This window comes from Oncorhynchus kisutch, linkage group LG15, assembly GCF_002021735.2.
Source record: "Oncorhynchus kisutch isolate 150728-3 linkage group LG15, Okis_V2, whole genome shotgun sequence".
In the NCBI taxonomy this organism is placed as follows: Eukaryota; Metazoa; Chordata; class Actinopteri; order Salmoniformes; family Salmonidae; genus Oncorhynchus; species Oncorhynchus kisutch.
In genome coordinates, this window is record NC_034188.2 from 2,514,415 (window position 1) to 2,536,640 (window position 22,226).

Sequence of the window (22,226 nt, forward strand, 5' to 3'; positions counted from 1 at the left end):
TCCTCATATATTACATCTCTGGTCTTCATACATTACATCTCTGGTCTTCATACATTACATCTCTGGTCTTCATACATTACATCTCTGGTCTTCATATATTACATCTCTGGTCTTCATACATTACATCTCTGGTCTTCATCTCTGGTCTTCATACATTACATCTCTGGTCTTCATCTCTGGTCCTCATACATTACATCTCTGGTCTTCATATATTACATATCTGGTCTTCATCTCTGGTCTTCATACATTACATCTCTGGTCTTCATACATTACATCTCTGGTCTTCATATATTACATCTCTGGTCTTCATATATTACATCTCTGGTCCTCATATATTACATCTCTGGTCTTCATACATTACATCTCTGGTCTTCATACATTACATCTCTGGTCTTCATACATTACATCTCTGGTCTTCATACATTACATCTCTGGTCTTCATACATTACATCTCTGGTCTTCATCTCTGGTCTTCATATATTACATCTCTGGTCTTCATATATTACATCTCTGGTCTTCATCTCTGGTCCTCATACATTACATCTCTGGTCCTCATACATTACATCTCTGGTCTTCATATATTACATCTCTGGTCTTCATATATTACATCTCTGGTCCTCATACATTACATCTCTGGTCTTCATACATTACATCTCTGGTCTTCATCTCTGGTCCTCATACATTACATCTCTGGTCTTCATACATTACATCTCTGGTCCTCATACATTACATCTCTGGTCCTCATACATTACATCTCTGGTCTTCATATATTACATCTCTGGTCTTCATATATTACATCTCTGGTCTTCATCTCTGGTCTTCATACATTACATCTCTGGTCTTCATATATTACATCTCTGGTCTTCATATATTACATCTCTGGTCCTCATATATTACATCTCTGGTCTTCATATATTACATCTCTGGTCCTCATACATTACATCTCTGGTCTTCACATATTACATCTCTGGTCTTCATACATTACATCTCTGGTCTTCATACATTACATCTCTGGTCTTCATTCATACATCCAGTCCATTCTCTGAACACTCCTCACTCTACAGTGACCTAATCATGAGATGTACTAACAGACTCACATACTGTAATTTGGACATTATTATTAACAAAATAACATGAGACATGACTAAAGAAGATATATTGCCTTTTTTATTTTCATATTTTTGTACAAATAAACAAAAGAAGCTTACTCTGTATAAAGATACAAATCTGAACTGTGGTTGATATAAAATACTTTGATTTTGACATACTACTGCCACCCAGTGGTTGGATAGAGAACTGCAGGCACAGACGGCTCAGTCCAATATGGGCCACTAGGCCATGAAGAGGGGAAGGAGTGACACACAGGGAATTGAGTATACTACCACATACTCCCAAGCCTTGTGGCTAGCAAGATTGGAATCCAAAATTAATATTGCTACTTTCTTGAAAAATAGTGAAGCAGCAATATTCAGTTAGGATTCCAAACTGTTAGAACCCACTGTAGTCAATCACAGGTTGGGGGGGGAGGGGCTAGCCCACTGAGATAATGATGACATCACAGGTTGGAGGGGGAGGGGCTAGCCCACTGAGATAATGATGACATCACAGGTTGGAGGGGGAGGGGCTAGCCCACTGATATAATGATGACATCACAGGTTGGTGGGGGAGGGGCTAGCCCACTGAGATAATGATGACATCATAGGTTGGAGGGGGAGGGGCTAGCCCACTGAGATGATGATAATAATGACATCACAGGTTGGACGGGGGGCTAGCCCACTGAGATTATGATAATGATGACATTGGAGGGGGAGGGGCTAGCCCACTGAGATGATGATAATGATGACATTGGAGGGGGAGGGGCTAGTCCACTGAGATGATGATAATGATGACATTGGAGGGGAAGGGGCTAGCCCACTGAGATGATGATAATGATGACATCACAGGTTGGAGGGGGAGGGGCTAGCCCACTGAGATAATAACATTACAGGTTGGAGGGGGACGGGCTAGCCCACTGAGATAATGATAGTGATGACATTGGAGGGGGAGGGGCTAGCCCACTGAGATTATGATAATGATGACATTGGAGGGGGAGGGGCTAGCCCACTGAGATGATGATAATGAGACATCACAGGTTGGAAGGGGAGGGGCTAGCCCACTGAGATGGTGATAATGATGACATTGGAGGGGGAGGGGCTAGCCCACTGAGATGATGATAATGAGACATCACAGGTTGGAGGATGCAAGGCAGCGTGTATCATCAGGGGAGGAGAAGAAGTCCAGGACCCTGCCCTCCTCTGACAGCTGACCATACTCGTTGTTGTAAAAGGTCTGGCCAGAGAGCTGGGAGAGGAAGGCTGGTCGGTGTCTGGAACTAACGGAGCTCCCGCTGGACTCTACCACCACCAGGCGCTCTGTACTACTGGGGGGAGAGGAGAGGAGGGGAGAAGGAGGTGGGGGTAGAGGGGAGAGGGGAGGAGGGGAGGGGAGAGAGGGTGGGAGAGGAGGAGGGGAGAGGGGAGGAGGGAAGGGGGAGGGGAGAGGATGGGGGAGAGGAGGGAGAGGGGAGGAGGGAAGGGGGAGGTGGGAGAGGAGAATAGGGAAGGGGGAGGTGGGAGGGGAGAGGATGGGGGAGAGGAGGGGAGGGGAGGGGAGAGGAGGTGGGGGGAGAGGGGAGGAGGGAGGAGGTAGGAGAGGAGGGGAGGTGGGGGAGGAGGGGAGGGGAGAGGAGGTGGGAGAGGAGGGGAGAGGGGAGGAGGGAAGGGGGAGGTGGGAGAGGAGAAGGGGGAGGTGGGAGGGGAGAGGATGGGGGAGAGGAGCAGAGGTGGGAGAGGAGAAGAGGGAAGGGGGAGGTGGGAGGGGAGAGGATGGGGGAGAGGAGGGGAGGAGGTAGGAGAGGAGAAGAGGGAAGGGGGAGGTGGGAGAGGAGGGGAGGGGAGGAGCAGAGGTGGGAGAGGAGAAGAGGGAAGGGGGAGGTGGGAGAGGAGGGGAGGGGAGGAGCAGAGGTGGGAGAGGAGAAGAGGGAAGGGGGAGGTGGGAGAGGAGGGGAGGGGAGGAGCAGAGGTGGGAGAGGAGAAGAGGGAAGGGGGAGGTGGGAGAGGAGGGAGAGGAGAAGAGGGAAGGGGGAGGTGGGAGAGGAGAAGAGGGAAGGGGGAGGTGGGAGAGGAGAAGAGGGAAGGGGGAGGTGGGAGAGGAGGGGAGGGAAGGGGGAGGTGGGAGAGGAGGGGAGACAGCTGTTAGGATGATATGCTGTTGTTATTTTTTCAAAAAACAGACAGGACCCACACAGACAGACAGACCGTGTCATTTTAAGGGCATGATATTATTGGTGTGTTAAACATACTTGGCTCCTCTGTGTTCGTGTTGGATCATCTCAAACTCCTCTGACGCCAGAACCATACCACTGTCTGTCTGGTTGTCCTGGGGAGAGAACACAGCAGTCCATCAGCATCACATTCAATAACCACAAGTCAAGGGTTTAACATGTTGACCTGTTGAGGCAACTGGAGACCAGTTTAACATGTTGACCTGTTTAGACAACTGGAGACCAGTTTAACATGTTGACCTGTTGAGGCAACTGGAGACCAGTTTAACATGTTGACCTGTTGAGGCAACTGGAGACCAGTTTAACATGTTGACCTGTTGAGGCAACTGGAGACCAGTTTAACATGTTGACCTGTTTAGGCAACTGGAGACCAGTTTAACATGTTGACCTGTTTAGGCAACTGGAGACCAGTTTAACATGTTGACCTGTTGAGGAAACTGGAGACCAGTTTAACATGTTGACCTGTTGAGGCAACTGGAGACCAGTTTAACATGTTGACCTGTTTAGGCAACTGGAGACCAGCTTGGATTGCTAAGCAACAGACAGGTATTAGACAGGACAGCCTCAGGAGAGATTTGACTAAATGTCACCAACTGTTTGAATAGAGCAATGATAGAGAGAGATGAAGAGAGATGAAGAGATGCAATGATAGAGAGAGATGAAGAGATGAAGAGATGCAATGATAGAGAGAGATGAAGAGATGAAGAGATGCAATGATAGAGAGAGATGAAGAGATGAAGAGATGCAATGATAGAGAGAGATGAAGAGATGCAATGATAGAGATGAAGAGATGCAATGATAGAGAGAGATGAAGAGATGCAATGATAGAGAGAGATGAAGAGATGCAATGATAGAGAGAGATGAAGAGATGAAGAGATGCAATGATAGAGAGAGATGAAGAGATGCAATGATAGAGATGAAGAGATGCAATGATAGAGAGAGATGAAGAGATGCAATGATAGAGAGAGATGAAGAGAGATGAAGAGAGATGAAGAGATGCAATGATAGAGAGAGATGAAGAGATGCAATGATAGAGAGAGATGAAGAGATGCAATGATAGAGAGAGATGAAGAGATGAAGAGATGCAATGATAGAGAGAGATGAAGAGAGATGAAGAGATGCAATGATAGAGAGAGATGAAGAGAGATGAAGAGATGCAATGATAGAGAGAGATGAAGAGAGATGAAGAGATGCAATGATAGAGAGAGATGAAGAGAGATGAAGAGATGCAATGATAGAGAGAGATGAAGAGAGATGAAGAGATGCAATGATAGAGGGATGAAGGGATGGAGAGAGAGTGCAGGAGAGACAGATCTTACTCCGTTGTTGTGGGGTTTATACCAGGCCGTTTCCATTGGTAGCTCCTCAAACGTCTTGACTCTGGGTTGGCATGACGACAGCTTCGACGGCCCCACGAACACACAGCCCGCGAAGGGCACACAGTTATAATACCTGCCAAACACACACACACATTACCCCTATGTTATGTATACCTGTTGAGTGAGGACCTCAGAGGACCCCAGGAAGAGTAGCTGTTGAGTGAGGACCCCAGAGGACCCCAGAGGACCCCAGGAAGAGTAGCTGTTGAGTGAGGACCCCAGAGGACCCCAGGGAGAGTAGCTGTTGAGTGAGGACCCCAGAGGACCCCAGAGGACTCCAGGGAGAGTAGCTGTTGAGTGAGGACCCCAGGGAGAGTAGCTGTTGAGTGAGGACCCCAGAGGACCCCATAAAGAGTAGTTGTTGAGTGAGGACCCCAGAGGACCCCAGGAAGAGTAGTTGTTGAGTGAGGACCTCAGAGGACCCCAGAGGACCCCAAAGGACCCCAGGAAGAGTAGCTGTTGAGTGAGGACCCCAGAGGACCCCAGTGGACCCCAGGAAGAGTAGCTGTTGAGTGAGGACCCCAGAGGACCCCAGGAAGAGTAGCTGTTGAGTGAGGACCTCAGATGACCCCAGAGGACCCCAAGAAGAGTAGCTGTTGAGTGAGGACCTCAGAGGACCCCAGAGGACCCCAAAGGACCCCAGGAAGAGTAGCTGTTGAGTGAGGACCCCAGAGGACCCCAGAGGACCCCAGGAAGAGTAGCTGTTGAGTGAGGACCTCAGAGGACCCCAAGAAGAGTAGCTGTTGAGTGAGGACCTCAGAGGACCCCAGAGGACCCCAGGAAGAGTAGCTGTTGAGTGAGGACCTCAGAGGACCCCAGAGGACCCCAGGAAGAGTAGCTGTTGAGTGAGGACCCCAGGGAGAGTAGCTGTTGAGTGAAGACCTCAGAGAACCCCAGGAAGAGTAGCTGTTGAGTGAGGACCCCAGAGGACCCCAGGAAGAGTAGCTGTTGAGTGAGGACCCCAGAGGACCCCAGGAAGAGTAGCTGATGCTAAAGTAACAGCTAATGGGGATGGGAAAATATTAGAAAATGACAACATAAAACTAAACGAATCTCCACTTCCACTGTCTTCACTGTCTTCACTGCTACTATGGAGGGCTTAGGGGCCTAAGGTTGCCAGCCTTTTAACGAGAGACTGTTTTAGACCTGGGGATGCTGCAGGCGAGGTGCCAGGTAATGAATGTACACTGAAGGGCCTACTGCTCTATCAATGTGATTAGTGGTTCAATCAGAAACGTGCCAGGAAATACAGAATATGTGAGGTCTGCCTGGAGAAGTCAGGATCCTTCTGTCTTAATCAGGTAGTAGTAGTAGTAGTAGTAGAAGTAGTAGTAGTAGTAGTAGTAGTAGTAGTAACAGTAGTGGTAGTAGCAGTAGTGGTAGCAGAAGTAGTAGTACTGGTAGTAGTAGTAGTAGTAGTAGTAGTAGTAGTAGTAGTAGTAGTAGTAGAAGTAGTAGTAGTAGTAGCAGAAGTAGTAGTAGTAGTAGTAGTAGTAACAGTAGTGGTAGTAGTAGTAACAGTAGTGGTAGTAGAAGTAGTAGAAGTAGTAGTACTGGTAGTAGTAGTAGTAGTAGAAGTAGTAGTAGAAGTAGTAGTAGTGGTAGTAGAGGTAGTAGTAGTAGTAGAAGTAGTAGTACTGGTAGTAGTAGTAGTAGTAGTAGTAGTAGAAGTAGTAGTGGTAGTAGAAGTAGTAGTAGTAGTAGTAGTAGTAGTAGTAGTAGTAGTAGTAGTAGTAGGTGTAATAGTAGTAGTAGTAGTAGAAGTAGTAGTACTGGTAGTAGTAGTAGTAGTAGTAGATGTAGTAGTAGTAGTAGAAGTAGTAGTAGTAGTAGAAGTAGTAGTGGTAGTAGAAGTAGTAGTAGTAGTAGTAGTAGTAGTAGTAGTAGTAGTAGTAGTAGTAGTAGTAGTAGTAGTAGGTGTAATAGTAGTAGTAGGTGTAATAGTAGTAGTAGGTGTAATAATAGTAGTAGTAGTAGTAGTAGTAGTAGTAGTAGTAGTAGAAGTAGTAGTAGTAGTAGTAGTGGTAGTAGAAGTAGTAGTAGTAGTAGTAGTACTAGTAGCTGTAGTAACAGTAGTAGTAGTAGTTGTCGTAGTGGTAGTAGTAGTGGTAGTCTAGTGGTAGTAGTTGTAGTAGTTGTCGTCGTGGTAGTAGTTGCAGTAGTTGTCGTCGTGGTTGTAGTAGTTGTCGTCGTGGTAGTAGTAGTGGTAGTAGTTGTCGTAGTGGTGGTAGTAGTAGTGGTAGTCTAGTGGTAGTAGTTGCTGTCGTGGTAGTAGTTGTAATAGTTGTCGTCGTGGTAGTAGTTGTAATAGTTGTCGTCGTGGTAGTAGTTGTAGTAGTTGTCGTCGTGGTAGTAGTTGTAGTAGTTGTCGTCGTGGTAGTAGTTGTAGTTGTCGTCGTGGTAGTAGTTGTGGTAGTAGTTGTTGTAGTTGTCGTCGTGGTAGTAGTTGTCATCGTGGTGGTAGTTGTTGTCGTGGTAGTAGTTGTCATCGTGGTAGTAGTTGTTGTAGTTGTGGTAGTAGTTGTCGTCGTGGTAGTAGTTGTAGTGTAATAGGATTGTACCTGATGGGCAGGCTGTGACAAGCCAGTCTCATCTCCTCCTGTGAAGCGGGTCGTGATGAGGCCTGAGAGAAGCTGTCTTCCTCAGAGCTCTGGGATGTATTCAGGGGGATGTAGTCCTTACCATCCTACAGAATATAATATCAGTCCTTATCATCCTACACAATATAATATCAGTCAGTCTTTATCATCCTACGGAATATAATATCAGTCCTTATGATCCTACACAATATAATATCAGTCAGTCTTTATCATCCTACGGAATATAATATCAGTCCTTATCATCCTACACAATATAATATCAGTCCTTATCATCCTACAGAATATAATATCAGTCCTTATCATCCTACAGAATATAATATCAGTCCTTATCATCCTACAGAATATAATATCAGTCCTTATCGTCCTACAGAATATAATATCAGTCCTTATCATCCTACAGAATATAATATCCGTCCTTATCATCCTACACAATATAATATCAGTCCTTATCATCCTACACAATATAATATCAGTCCTTATCATCCTACACAATATAATATCAGTCCTTATCATCCTACAGAATATAATATCAGTCCTTATCATCCTACAGAACGGGAAATACCGACATGTAACACACAAATCTTGTTTAAGCAAAAGGCCCGAGGAGGTGTGTTATGTGGCCAATATACCACGGCTAAGGGGTGTTCTTATGCACGGCACATCTCTGAACGCCTGGACACAGCCCTTAGCCGTGGTATATTGGCCATATACCCCAAACCCCCTCGTGCCTTATTGCAATTATAAACTGGGTACCAACATAATTAGAGCAGTAAAATAAACTTTTTGTCATACATACGGTATGATATACCACGGCTGTCAGCCAATCAGCATTCAGAGCTCGAACCACCCAGTTTATAATGTCTGATATACCACGGCTGTCAGCCAATCAGCATTCAGGGCTCGAACCACCCAGTTTATAATGTCTGATATACCACGGCTGTCAGCCAATCAGCATTCAGGGCTCGAACCACCCAGTTTATAATGTCTGATATACCACGGCTGTCAGCCAATCAGCATTCAGGGCTCGAACCACCCAGTTTATAATGTTTGATATACCACGGCTGTCAGCCAATCAGCATTCAGGGCTCGAACCACCCAGTTTATAATGTCTGATATACCACGGCTGTCAGCCAATCAGCATTCAGGGCTCGAACCACCCAGTTTATAATGTTTGATATACCACGGCTGTCAGCCAATCAGCATTCAGGGCTCGAACCACCCAGTTTATAATGTTTGATATACCACGGCTGTCAGCCAATCAGCATTCAGGGATCGAACCACCCAGTTTATAATGTTTGATATACCACGGCTGTCAGCCAATCAGCATTCAGGGCTCGAACCACCCAGTTTATAATGTTTGATATACCACGGCTGTCAGCCAATCAGCATTCAGGGCTCGAACCACCCAGTTTATAATGTCTGATATACCACGGCTGTCAGCCAATCAGCATTCAGGGCTCGAACCACCCAGTTTATAATGTTTGATATACCACGGCTGTCAGCCAATCAGCATTCAGGGCTCGAACCACCCAGTTTATAATGTCTGATATACCACGGCTGTCAGCCAATCAGCATTCAGGGCTCGAACCACCCAGTTTATAATGTTTGATATACCACGGCTGTCAGCCAATCAGCATTCAGGGCTCGAACCACCCAGTTTATAATGTTTGATATACCACGGCTGTCAGCCAATCAGCATTCAGGGCTCGAACCACCCAGTTTATAATGTTTGATATACCACGGCTGTCAGCCAATCAGCATTCAGGGCTCGAACCACCCAGTTTATAATGTCTGATATACCACGGCTGTCAGCCAATCAGCATTCAGGGCTCGAACCACCCAGTTTATAATGTTTGATATACCACGGCTGTCAGTCACAATGGCCTCGTTACATTTCTGTATGTGACCCCCATTCTTCCAGAAATGGCCACGATGACTTCAGTGTTGACAGACATGACTAGATTGGGTAAAACCTCTGTGTCTTACTGGTAGGCTGTCGTCCTGTAGTAGGTCTCCCAGGATATCTACCAGGGCTTGGAAGGGAGGTCTCTCTCGGGGCTCGCCCTGCCAGCAGGCCAGCATTATACCATAGCTATTAAGAGAGACACACAGACACATGTTACAGCAAATGTCCTACAGGCCAGCAGAGATATCCTACAGGCCAGCAGAGATATCCTACAGGCCAGATGGATCCCATAACTACCAGCAGAGATATCCTACAGGCCAGCAGAGATATCCTACAGGCCAGATGGATCCCATAACTACCAGCAGAGATATCCTACAGGCCAGCAGAGATATCCTACAGGCCAGATGGATCCCATAACTACCAGCAGAGATATCCTACAGGCCAGCAGAGATGTCCTACAGGCCAGCAGAGATATCCTACAGGCCAGATGGATCCCATAACTACCAGCAGAGATATCCTACAGGCCAGCAGAGATATCCTACAGGCCAGCAGAGATGTCCTACAGGCCAGCAGAGATATCCTACAGGCCAGATGGATCCCATAACTACCAGCAGAGATATCCTACAGGCCAGCAGAGATATCCTACAGGCCAGCAGATATATCCTACAGGCCAGCAGAGATATCCTACAGGCCAGATGGATCCCATAACTACCAGCAGAGATATCCTACAGGCCAGCAGAGATATCCTACAGGCCAGATGGATCCCATAACTACCAGCAGAGATGTCCTACAGGCCAGCAGAGATGTCCTACAGGCCAGCAGGACCCCATAACTACCAGCAGAGGGCAACAGAGACACACAGTAGGGCCAAAGAGTGTTAGAGTGCACTCCACACAGCCACTATTAGTTATATCCACTACAGCGCACAGAGCACACAGTACCTTACATTACTAAACATATTGTGTGCTTGGGTTTGCATGAAATGTATGCAAGGTAGGTAAGGAGTGAGTGACTCACATATAACTACATATATCTTGTGAATTATTCTAGGATCTGTGTTGACTCACATATAACTACATATATCTTGTGAATTATTCTAGGATCTGTGTTGACTCACATCTCAGGGGAAGCTGTTTCAGGAGCTCTCATCCTGGTTCCATCTTTCAGTCGTTTACAGAAGTCCTCATCGATCTGGACACCTGGGTACGGAGATGCACCTGAGGAGAGGAACACTGGTGTTATCAGAGATAAGGTGTGTCTGTCAGGATGGATGGCTAACCGAGGCAAGAACAGTGTCTCTCACTGCTAAAAGACCTAAATGTCTCACCCAGAGAGAAGATCTCCCAGAGTAGAACACCAAAGGACCAGACGTCAGACTGGCTGGTGTAGACCTTGTCAAAGATACTCTCTGGAGCCATCCACTTCAGTGGCAGACGGGCCTGCAGACAGAGAGCGGGGGGAGAGAGAGAGAGAGGAAGAGAGGGGGGGGGGGAGAGAGGGGGGAGAAGAGGGGGGGGGGGGGAGGGAGGGAGGGAGGGAGGGAGGGAGGGACGGACGGACGGAGGGAGAGAGAGGGAGAGAGAGAGAGAGAGAGGGAGAGAGAGAGAGGAAAGAGGGAGAGAGAGAGAGAGAGAGGGAGAGAGAGGGAGAGAGAGGGAGAGAGAGAGAGAGAGAGAGAGGGAGAGATAGACAGAGAAGAGAGAGAGAGAGGGAGAGAGAGGGAGAGAGAGAGAGACAGAGACGGAGACAGAGAGACGGAGACAGAGAGACGGAGACAGAGATAGAGAATTTATTCAGCAACACACTCTTAGAATAAAGGGTTCCAGAAGGATCCTTCGGCCGACCCCACAGTAGAACCCTTTTGTGTTCCATGTAGAACCGTCTATGGAAAGGGTTCTACATGGAACCCAACATTTTTCTTTCTACCTGGAAACCAAATAGGTTCTACCAGGAAAAATTTTTTTCTTCAAAGGGTTCTCCTATGGGGACAGCCGATGAACCCTTTTAGGTTCTAGATAGCACCTTTTAGGTTCTAGATAACACCTTTTAGGTTCTAGATAGCACCTTTTAGGTTCTACGACTCTAGTGGATGACAACCTAGACATACTGATCCTCTGGTGACAGAGATTTGAGCGGTTCTAAAGCTCCTCTGGTAACAGACGTTAGAATTTGCCGTTGGCCCTGATGTAAAGCTCCTCTGCTAACAGACGTTAGAATTACCTGATGTAACTACCCCGAGTTTGCCGTTGGCCCTGATGTAACTACCCCGAGTTTTCCCCCTGAGGTGTGTCTCTTACGTTGCCTTTCCTGACGTAGTCGGGGTCTTTGTAGATGTCTCTAGCCAGGCCGAAGTCGCAGATCTTCACCACGTTGTTCTCTGACAGCAGGATGTTCCTCGCTGCAAGGTCCCTGTGGATACACTGCCGAAACACACACACACACACACACACACACACACACACACACACACACACACACACACACACACACACACACACACACACACACACGGATGTAACTTCTCCAACATACTGAGCTCCTTACTACCTGAGATGCAGTGGGAGGGAGGAGCTTTACTATCACAACATATGGGAGGGAGGAGCTTTACTATCACAACATATGGGAGGGAGGAGCTTTACTATCACAACATATGGGAGGGAGGAGCTTTACTATCACAACATATGGGAGGGAGGAGCTTTACTATCACAACATATGGGAGGGAGGAGCTTTACTGTCACATCACAGGGGAGGGAGGAGCTTTACTATCACGACATATGGGAGGGAGGAGCTTTACTGTCACATCACAGGGGAGGGAGGAGCTTTACTGTCACATCACAGGGGAGGGAGGAGCTTTACTATCACGACATATGGGAGGGAGGAGCTTTACTGTCACATCACAGGGGAGGGAGGAGCTTTACTGTCACATCACAGGGGAGGGAGGAGCTTTACTATCACAACATATGGGAGGGAGGAGCTTTACTATCACGACATATGGGAGGGAGGAGCTTTACTGTCACATCACAGGGGAGGGAGGAGCTTTACTATCACGACATATGGGAGGGAGGAGCTTTACTGTCACATCACAGGGGAGGGAGGAGCTTTACTGTCACATCACAGGGGAGGGAGGAGCTTTACTATCACAACATATGGGAGGGAGGAGCTTTACTATCACATCACAGGGGAGGGAGGAGCTTTACTGTCACAACACAGTGGGAGGGAGGAGCTTTACTATCACAACATATCGGAGGGAGGAGCTTTACTGTCATGACATAGAGGGAGGAGCTTTACTGTCACATCACAGGGGAGGGAGGAGCTTTACTATCATGACATAGTGGGATGGAGGATCTTTGATGTCATGACATAGTGGGATGGAGGATCTTTGATGTCATGACATAGTGGAGGGAGACACTTTACTATCACGACATAGTGGGAGGGAGGAGCTTTACTGTCACAACATAGTGGGAGGGAGGAGCTTCACTGTCACAATGTAGTGGGAGGGCGGAGCTTTACTATCATAACGTAGTGGGAGGGCGGAGCTTTATTGTCACACCACAGGGGAGGGAGGAGCTTTACTATCACAACGTAGTGGGAGGGAGGAGCTTCACTGTCACAACACAGGGGAGGGAGGAGCTGTAATCTCTAGATGTGTGCCTACATCTCATTGTGGTTCCATTTTCGTCTCTGGTCTTGACACGCCCACTGGGCTGGATCCCAGATTTAGGCTATTCATGGGTTCTCTGTTGAGCATGTGTCGCGGACTGCAACAGAGACTATTTCTGTTTATTGCTATTAGATTATTGAGGAGTTTGTAGTCGACAACCCATCAAGCATGGGAGAGTGTGGCGGAGTGTGACAGAGACTTCCTTATTTTTCCAATCAAGCGTGAAACATGTTTTATAACAAAGCTGCTTATCTATTTACCTCCATTTCTACCAGTTAGTAGTGCAGTAAACTACACCAGATTATCCATTATATTGTGATGTCACAGGCAGTAAACTACACCAGATTATCCATTATATTGTGATGTCACAGGCAGTAAACTACACCAGATTATCCATTATATTGTGATGTCACAGGCAGTAAACTACACCAGATTATCCATTATATTGTGATGTCACAGGCAGTAAACTACACCAGATTATCCATTATATTGTGATGTCACAGGCAGTAAACTACACCAGATTATCCATTATATTGTGATGTCACAGGCAGTAAACTACACCAGATTATCCATTATATTGTGATGTCACAGGCAGTAAACTACACCAGATTATCCATTATATTGTGATGTCACAGGCAGTAAACCACACCAGATTGATTATCCATTATATTGTGATGTCACAGGCAGTAAACTACACCAGATTATCCATTATATTGTGATGTCACATGCAGTAAACTACACCAGATTATGCATTATATTGTGATGTCACAGGCAGTAAACTACACCAGATTATCCATTATATTGTGATGTCACAGGCAGTAAACTACACCAGATTATCCATTATATTGTGATGTCACAGGCAGTAAACCACACCAGATTATCCATTATATTGTGATGTCACAGGCAGTAAACTACACCAGATTATCCATTATATTGTGATGTCACAGGCAGTAAACTACACCAGATTATCCATTATATTGTGATGTCACAGGCAGTAAACTACACCAGATTATCCATTATATTGTGATGTCACAGGCAGTAAACTACACCAGATTGATTATCCATTATATTGTGATGTCACAGGCAGTAAACTACACCAGATTATCCATTATATTGTGATGTCACAGGCAGTAAACTACACCAGATTATCCATTATATTGTGATGTCACATGCAGTAAACTACACCAGATTGATTATCCATTATATTGTGATGTCACAGGCAGTAAACTACACCAGATTATCCATTATATTGTGATGTCACAGGCAGTAAACTACACCAGATGATCCATTATATTGTGATGTCACAGGCAGTAAACTACACCAGATTATCCATTATATTGTGATGTCACAGGCAGTAAACTGCACCAGATGATCCATTATATTGTGATGTCACATGCAGTAAACTACACCAGATTATCCATTATATTGTGATGTCACATGCAGTAAACTACACCAGATTGATTATCCATTATATTGTGATGTCACAGGCAGTAAACTACACCAGATTATCCATTATATTGTGATGTCACAGGCAGTAAACTACACCAGATTATCCATTATATTGTGATGTCACATGCAGTAAACTACACCAGATTGATTATCCATTATATTGTGATGTCACAGGCAGTAAACTACACCAGATTATCCATTATATTGTGATGTCACAGGCAGTAAACTACACCAGATTATCCATTATATTGTGATGTCACAGGGAGTAAACTACACCAGATTATCCATTATATTGTGATGTCACAGGCAGTAAACTGCACCAGATTATCCATTATATTGTGATGTCACATGCAGTAAACTACACCAGATTATCCATTATATTGTGATGTCACAGGCAGTAAACTACACCAGATGATCCATTATATTGTGATGTCACAGGCAGTAAACTACACCAGATTGATTATCCATTATATTGTGATGTCACAGGCAGTAAACTACACCAGATTATCCATTATATTGTGATGTCACAGGCAGTAAACTACACCAGATTATCCATTATATTGTGATGTCACAGGCAGTAAACTACACCAGATTATCCATTATATTGTGATGTCACAGGCAGTAAACTACACCAGATTATCCATTATATTGTGATGTCACAGGCAGTAAACTACACCAGATTATCCATTATATTGTGATGTCACATGCAGTAAACTACACCAGATTGATTATCCATTATATTGTGATGTCACAGGCAGTAAACTACACCAGATTATCCATTATATTGTGATGTCACAGGCAGTAAACTGCACCAGATTATCCATTATATTGTGATGTCACATGCAGTAAACTACACCAGATTATCCATTATATTGTGATGTCACAGGCAGTAAACTACACCAGATGATCCATTATATTGTGATGTCACAGGCAGTAAACTACACCAGATTATCCATTATATTGTGATGTCACAGGCAGTAAACTACACCAGATGATCCATTATATTGTGATGTCACAGGCAGTAAACTACACCATATTATCCATTATACTGTGATGTCACAGGCAGTAAACTACACCAGATGATCCATTATATTGTGATGTCACAGGCAGTAAACTACACCATATTATCCATTATATTGTGATGTCACAGGCAGTAAACTACACCAGATGATCCATTATATTGTGATGTCACAGGCAGTAAACTACACCAGATTATCCATTATATTGTGATGTCACAGGCAGTAAACTACACCAGATTATCCATTATACTGTGATGTCACAGGCAGTAAACTACACCAGATGATCCATTATATTGTGATGTCACAGGCAGTAAACTACACCAGATGATCCATTATATTGTGATGTCACAGGCAGTAAACTACACCAGATTATCCATACAACGTTAGTCCTCTTTTACATAGATTTTAGTCTTCCTTCATACAGAGGTCCTAGCCCTCTTTTAAACACTATAGGGCGGTACGTAAGAAGTGGTAAAAAAAAAACACAAGGCCTCCCTGCCCTGCTCCGAGCACAAGGCCTCCCTGCCCTGCTCCGAGCACAAGGCCTCCCTGCCCTGCTCCGAGCACAAGGCCTCCCTGCCCTGCTCCGAGCACAAGGCCTCCCTGCCCTGCTCCGAGCACAAGGCATCCCTGCCCAGCTCCGAGCACAAGGCCTCCCTGCCCTGCTCCGAGCACAAGGCCTCCCTGCCCTGCTCCGAGCACAAGGCCTCCCTGCCCTGCTCCGAGCACAAGGCCTCCCTGCCCAGCTCCGAGCACAAGGCCTCCCTGCCTTGCTCCAAGCACAGACCTTGCTAGAAGGAGAGGCCAAACACCAGATACAGTTATTACATTTTAAAGACACAGATACAACTGATAAAATCTTAGTTAAACATCAAGAACTATATGGCGAGCGTGCATCACTGGCTAACCTGTGAATTACATTTTTCCATAAACAGGCTGTCAGTGAACAGGTGGGGGGCCTTCCTCTGGTGATTACAGCAAGTTCAGCCAGCAAGGTAGACACATTGCCCGGCCAGGTGATCATGGATCGGCAACCAGGCGCTATAAAAAATACCTCCCACGCCAGATACGTCAAGAATGTATTTTTACTGACTTTTACAGGACGTAAAGCAGCTGGAAAGTGAAGAGGGGAACGTACATAGTGAAGGCATGGCCAGGTGAGTAGAAGAACCCCCTCTACAGAGTGAAGGCTTGGCCAGGTGAGTAGAAGAACCCCCTCTACAGAGTGAAGGCTTGGCCAGGTGAGTAGAAGAACCCCCTCTACAGAGTGAAGGCTTGGCCAGGTGAGTAGAAGAACCCCCTCTACAGAGTGAAGGCTTGGCCAGGTGAGTAGAAGAACCCCCTCTACAGAGTGAAGGCTTGGCCAGGTGAGTAGAAGAACCCCCTCTACAGAGTGAAGGCTTGGCCAGGTGAGTAGAAGAACCCCCTCTACAGAGTGAAGGCTTGGCCAGGTGAGTAGAAGAACCCCCTCTACAGAGTGAAGGCTTGGCCAGGTGAGTAGAAGAACCCCCTCTACAGAGTGAAGGCCTGGCCAGGCGAGTGACTGTAGAAGAACCCCCTCTACAGAGTGAAGGCCTGGCCAGGCGAGTAACTGTAGAAGAACCCCCTCTACAGAGTGAAGGCTTGGACAGGTGAGTGACTGTAGAAGAACCCCCTCTACAGAGTGAAGGCTTGGACAGGTGAGTGACTGTAGAAGAACCCCCTCTACAGGGTAAAGGCTTGGCCAGGCGAGTGGAAGAACCCCCTCTACAGAGTGAAGGCCTGGCCAGGCGAGTAGAAGAACCCCCTCTACAGAGTGAAGGCCAGGCGAGTGACTGTAGAAGAACCCCCTCTACAGAGTGAAGGCTTGGCCAGGTGAGTAGAAGAACCCCCTCTACAGAGTGAAGGCTTGGCCAGGTGAGTGGAAGAACCCCCTCTACAGAGTGAAGGCCTGGCCAGGCAAGTAGAAGAACCCCCTCTACAGAGTGAAGGCCAGGTGAGTGACTGTAGAAGAACCCTACAAGACGCTGCTGCTCAGTTGAAGAAACAGACACACAGAGATCATAAATCATAGGAAGTCATTACGGGAGGAACTAATGCTGAAGGAGCAGCAACCCATCCCCAACAACCCAAGAATGTTCCATGAATAAGGGGGACATGGTCGTTTTCAGAAGCAGCTAAGCTGGGTTGGCCAAGGCCGTCCCCATCTGTCTTCACTGTGGAAAGGGAGGCCATATGCGCAGAGAATGCCCACAACTGCGTCTTGTGACCGTAGCGTACATATAGTGTAGGACCAAATCAGAAAGATAGGTAGGAGCAAGCCCATGTAATGCTTTGTAGGTTAGCAGTAAAACCTTGAAATCAGCCCTTGCCTTAACAGGAAGCCAGAGGCTAGCACTGGAGTAATATGATGAAATGTTTTGGGTTCTAGTCAAGATTTTAGTAGCCGTGTTTAGCGCTAAGTAAAGTTTATTTAGTGCTTTATCCGGGGAGCCGGAAAGTAGAGCATTGCAGTAGTCTAATCTAGAAGTGGCAAAAGCATGGATTAACTTTTCTGCATAATTTTTGGACAGAAGGTTTCTGATTTTTGCAATGTTACGAAGATGGAAAAAAGCTGTCCTTGAAACAGTCATGATTTGTTCTTCAAAAGAGAGATCAGGATCCAGAGTAACGCCAAGGTCCTTCACAGTTTTTGAGACGACTGTACAACCATCAAGATTCAACAGCAGATCTCTTTGGTTCTTGGGGCCTAGAACAAGCATCTCTGTTTTGTCTGAGTTTAAAAGTAAAACATTTGCTGCCATCCACTTGGGGCTTCACCGTGTTTCATTGAAATGTACAGCTGTGTGTCGTCCGCATAGCAGGGAATGTTAACATTGTTTTTCCGAATGACATCCCCAAGAAGTAAAATACATAGTGAAAACAATAGTGGTCCTAAAACAGGGCCTTAAGGAACACTGTTGATTTGTCAGAGGACAAACCATTCACAGAGACAAACTGATATCTTTCCGACAGATAAGATCTAAACCTGGCCAGAATGTGTCCGTGTAGACCAATTTAGGTTTCCAATCTCTCCAAAAGAATGTGGTGATCAATGGTATCAAAAGCAGCACAAAGGTCTAGGAGCACGAGGACAGATGCAGAGCCTCGGTCTGACGCCAAGGCCCTGATTTCAAGTTTTTACTGCTAACCTACAAAGCATTACATGGGCTTGCTCCTACCTATCGTACCGATCTGGTCCTGCCGTACATACCTACACGTACACTACGGTCACAAGATGCAGGCCTCCTTACTGTCCCTAGAATTTTTAAGCAAACAGCTGGAGGCTGGGCTTCTATAAAGCTACATTTTTATGGAATGGTCTGCCGATCCATGTGAGAGATGCAGACCTTGAACTCTTTACTGAAGACTCATCTCTTCAGTAGGTCCTATGATTGAGTAAGCCACTGGAGCAACGAACCGCCCTTGCTGTCTCTGCCTGGATGGTTCCCCTCTCTCCACTGGGATTCTCTGCCTCTAACCCTATTACAGGGGCTGAGTCACTGGCTTACTGGGGCTCTCTCATACCGTCCCTGGGAGGGGTGCGTCACCTGAGGGGGTTGAGTCACTGATGTGATCATCCTGTCTGGGTTGGCGCCCCCCCCTTGGGTTGTGCCGTGGCGGAGATCTTTGTGGGCTATACTCAGCCTTGTCTCAGGATGGTAAGTTGGTGGTTGAAGAAATCCCTCTAGTGGTGTGGGGGCTGTGCTTTGGCAAAGTGGGTGGGGTTATATCCTGCCTGGTTGGCCCTGTCCAGGGGTACCGTCGGATGGGGCCACAGTGTCTCCCGACCCTTCCTCTCTCAGCCTCCAGTATTTATGCTACAGTAGTTTATGTGTCGGGGGTCTAGGGTCAGTCTGTTATATCTGGAGTATTTCTCCTGTCTTATCTGGTGTCCTGTGTGAATTTAAGTATGCTCTCTCTAATTCTCTCGCTCACTCTCGGTCTCTCTCTCTTTCTCTCTCTCTTCTCTCGGAGGACCTGAACCCTGGGACCATGCCTCAGGACTACCTGGCCTGATGACTCCTTGCTGTCCCCAGTCTATCTGGTCGTGCTGCTGCTCCAATTTCAACTGTTCTGCTGCTCCAGTTTCAACTGTTCTGTTGCTCCAGTTTCAACTGTTCTGCCTGCGGCTATGGAACCCTGACCTGTTCACCGGACGTGCTACCTTGTCCCGGACCTGCTGTTTTTGAATCTCTCTCTCTACTGTACCTGCTGTCTCTAACTCTCTAACTCTGAATGATCGGCTATGAAAAGACAACTGACATTTACTCCTGAGGTGCTGACTTGTTGCACACTCTACAACCACTGTGATTATTATTATCTGACCCTGCTGGTCATCTACTAATGTTTGAACATCTTGGCCATGTACTGTTATAATCTCCACCCGGCACAGCCAGAAGAGGACTGGCCACCCCTCATAGCCTGGTTCCTCTCTACCTGGTACAGCCAGAAGAGGACTGGCCACCCCTCATAGCCCGGTTCCTCTCCACCCGGCACAGCCAGAAGAGGACTGGCCACCCCTCAGAGCCTGGTTCCTCTCCACCCGGCACAGCCAGAAGAGGACTGGCCACCCCTCAGAGCCTGGTTCCTCTCTAGGTTTCTTCCTAGGTTCCTGCCTTTCTAGGGAGTTTTTCCTAGCCACCGTGCTTCTACACCTGCATTGTTTGCTGTTTGGGGTTTTAGGCTGGGTTTCTGTACAGCACTTTGTGACATTGACTGATATAAAAAGGGCTTTATAAATATACTTGATTGGTACCCTATGCTAGCAAAAGAGGTAGTGAGAGAAACCAGTAGCAGCACCTACAGTCTCAGTAGCAGCACCTACAGTCTCAGTCGCACTCCGTAACATGTTTTTTAGGCTTTAATCTGTGTCTGGGAAACAAGCCCAGGATGTGGTATTATTGGATAATCTATTTGCATTACACCTCCTCCTCTTCTTCCTCTTCCTTCTCCTCTTCTTCACACCCCCTGTCAGACTGGTCTCTAGAATCTCTGTGGTTTTTAGGGAGATCAATATGGTGTAGTGCACTACTTTAGTCCAGAGCTTTATACCACACCATGTGTGGTTCTGGGAAACTGGCCCGGTACAGTATGTATTATTATATACAGTGCCTCGAATAATTTTGCCCGCCCAATTTTTCAGTTTTTGATTTGTTAAAAAAGTTTGAAATATCCAATAAATGTCGTTCCACTTCATGATTGTGTCCCACTTGTTGTTGATTCTTCACAAAAAAATACAGTTTTATATCTTTATGTTTGAAGCCTGAAATGTGGCAAAAAGTCGCAAAGTTCAAGGGGGCCGAATACTTTCGCAAGGCACTGTATTATACAGCTTGTTCTCTATAATCTGGTTTCTGGGGCGATGGGTTTTTAGGATAAAATATTTTGGGGCGATGGGTTTTTAGGATTAAATCTTTTGGGGCGATGGGTTTTTAGGATTACATCTTTTGGGGCGATGGGTTTTTAGGATAAAATATTTTGGGGCGATGGGTTTTTAGGATTAAATCTTTTGGGGCGATGGGTTTTTAGATTGAAATCTTTTGGGGCGATGGGTTTTTAGGATTAAATCTTCTGGGGCGATGGGTTTTTAGGATTCAATCTTTTGGGGCGATGGGTTTTTAGGATTAAATCTTTTGGGGCGATGGGTTTTTAGGATTCAATCTTTTGGGGCGATGGGTTTTTAGGATTAAATCTTTTGGGGCGATGGGTTTTTAGGATTAAATCTTCTGGGGCGATGGGTTTTTAGGATTAAATCTTTTGGGGCGATGGGTTTTTAGGATTAAATCTTCTGGGGCGATGGGTTTTTAGGATTAAATCTTTTGGGGCGATGGGTTTTTAGGATTAAATCTTCTGGGGCGATGGGTTTTTAGGATTAAATCTTTTGGGGCGATGGGTTTTTAGGATTAAATCTTTTGGGGCGATGGGTTTTTAGATTGAAATCTTTTGAGGCGATGGGTTTTTAGGGTGATAAAAAAAAAGATTGATGGGTGTGTGGTTGCTGGGGAGATACCATTCGCGAGGCCAGGAACTCCATTCCTCTGGCCACCTGGAAACTATAGCAGATCAGATCTTCTATAGTGAGAGGAGTCTTCCATAGGTCCTCCACTGGAGAGAGGGAGGGAGGGAGGGAGGGAGGGAGGGAGGGAGGGAGGGAGGGAGGGAGGGAGGGAGGGAGGGAGGGGAGGGAGGGAGGGAGGGAGGGAGGGAGGGAGGGAGGGAGGGAGGGGAGGGAGGGAGGGAGGGAGGGAAAGGATTTAACTCAGGTATAACTTGTTTTGATTCTACAATCTTGAGGCTCAGATGGAGCTCTTCAGTCAAAAGGTCAAGACTGACCTTTCAGCACTTAAAATCCCCAAATCCCATTGACATTAATGAATTATTTATGTCAGTCTGAAGTTAGGATTTGGCCAATACTGCAATTCACACTACTCACTCTTTTCCACAGCAGGAGAGGGGCTCTTCTGATTGGACTTGCTGGATGACTGACTCTGGGGGCTGCCAATAGAGGAGGAGGATGTGGAAGGTGGGAGGCGGGCTCTCTGCTCCACTTGTCCCGCCTCTATCATGCGTCTCACCTGGCTCTGAGTCTTAGGGGAGCGGTCCTAAGGAACACACAGGTACATCATGTAGGTTACCATCTACACATTGGCCAGGATTTAAATCAGTAACTTTGCTCTATTTAAATGTAACTTCAGATTTGGACGACAAATGCAGCGTGTGGTCTCAGTGAACGCGGGACATTGTCTTTAAAAACATGCAACGCGGACAAAGCGAGATTGGATTGAGACCCGGGGACGTAGTCTATTCCAACAGCCACCGTGTTATAAGAAGAGAGTGTTATAATGGACCCTTTTCACCAGCTCGGCAAC

At 46.3% G+C, this 22,226-nt stretch overlaps 1 protein-coding gene across 1 annotated transcript in view; it reads right to left on the reverse strand.

Annotated features, from left to right (window-relative positions):
- Nucleotides 1-1,145: 1,145 nt before the first annotated feature.
- Nucleotides 1,146-22,226, reverse strand: part of LOC109884644 (vascular endothelial growth factor receptor 3-like) — a 217,013-nt gene continuing 195,932 nt past the window's right edge. Inside the window, 10 exon segments of the mRNA XM_031789481.1 lie at nt 1,146-2,419; nt 3,341-3,417; nt 4,642-4,774; nt 7,263-7,387; nt 9,288-9,393; nt 10,325-10,424; nt 10,535-10,646; nt 11,505-11,627; nt 21,368-21,462; nt 21,791-21,959. Coding sequence (XP_031645341.1) covers nt 2,224-2,419; nt 3,341-3,417; nt 4,642-4,774; nt 7,263-7,387; nt 9,288-9,393; nt 10,325-10,424; nt 10,535-10,646; nt 11,505-11,627; nt 21,368-21,462; nt 21,791-21,959 — 1,236 coding nt within the window. The 3' untranslated portion in view covers nt 1,146-2,223.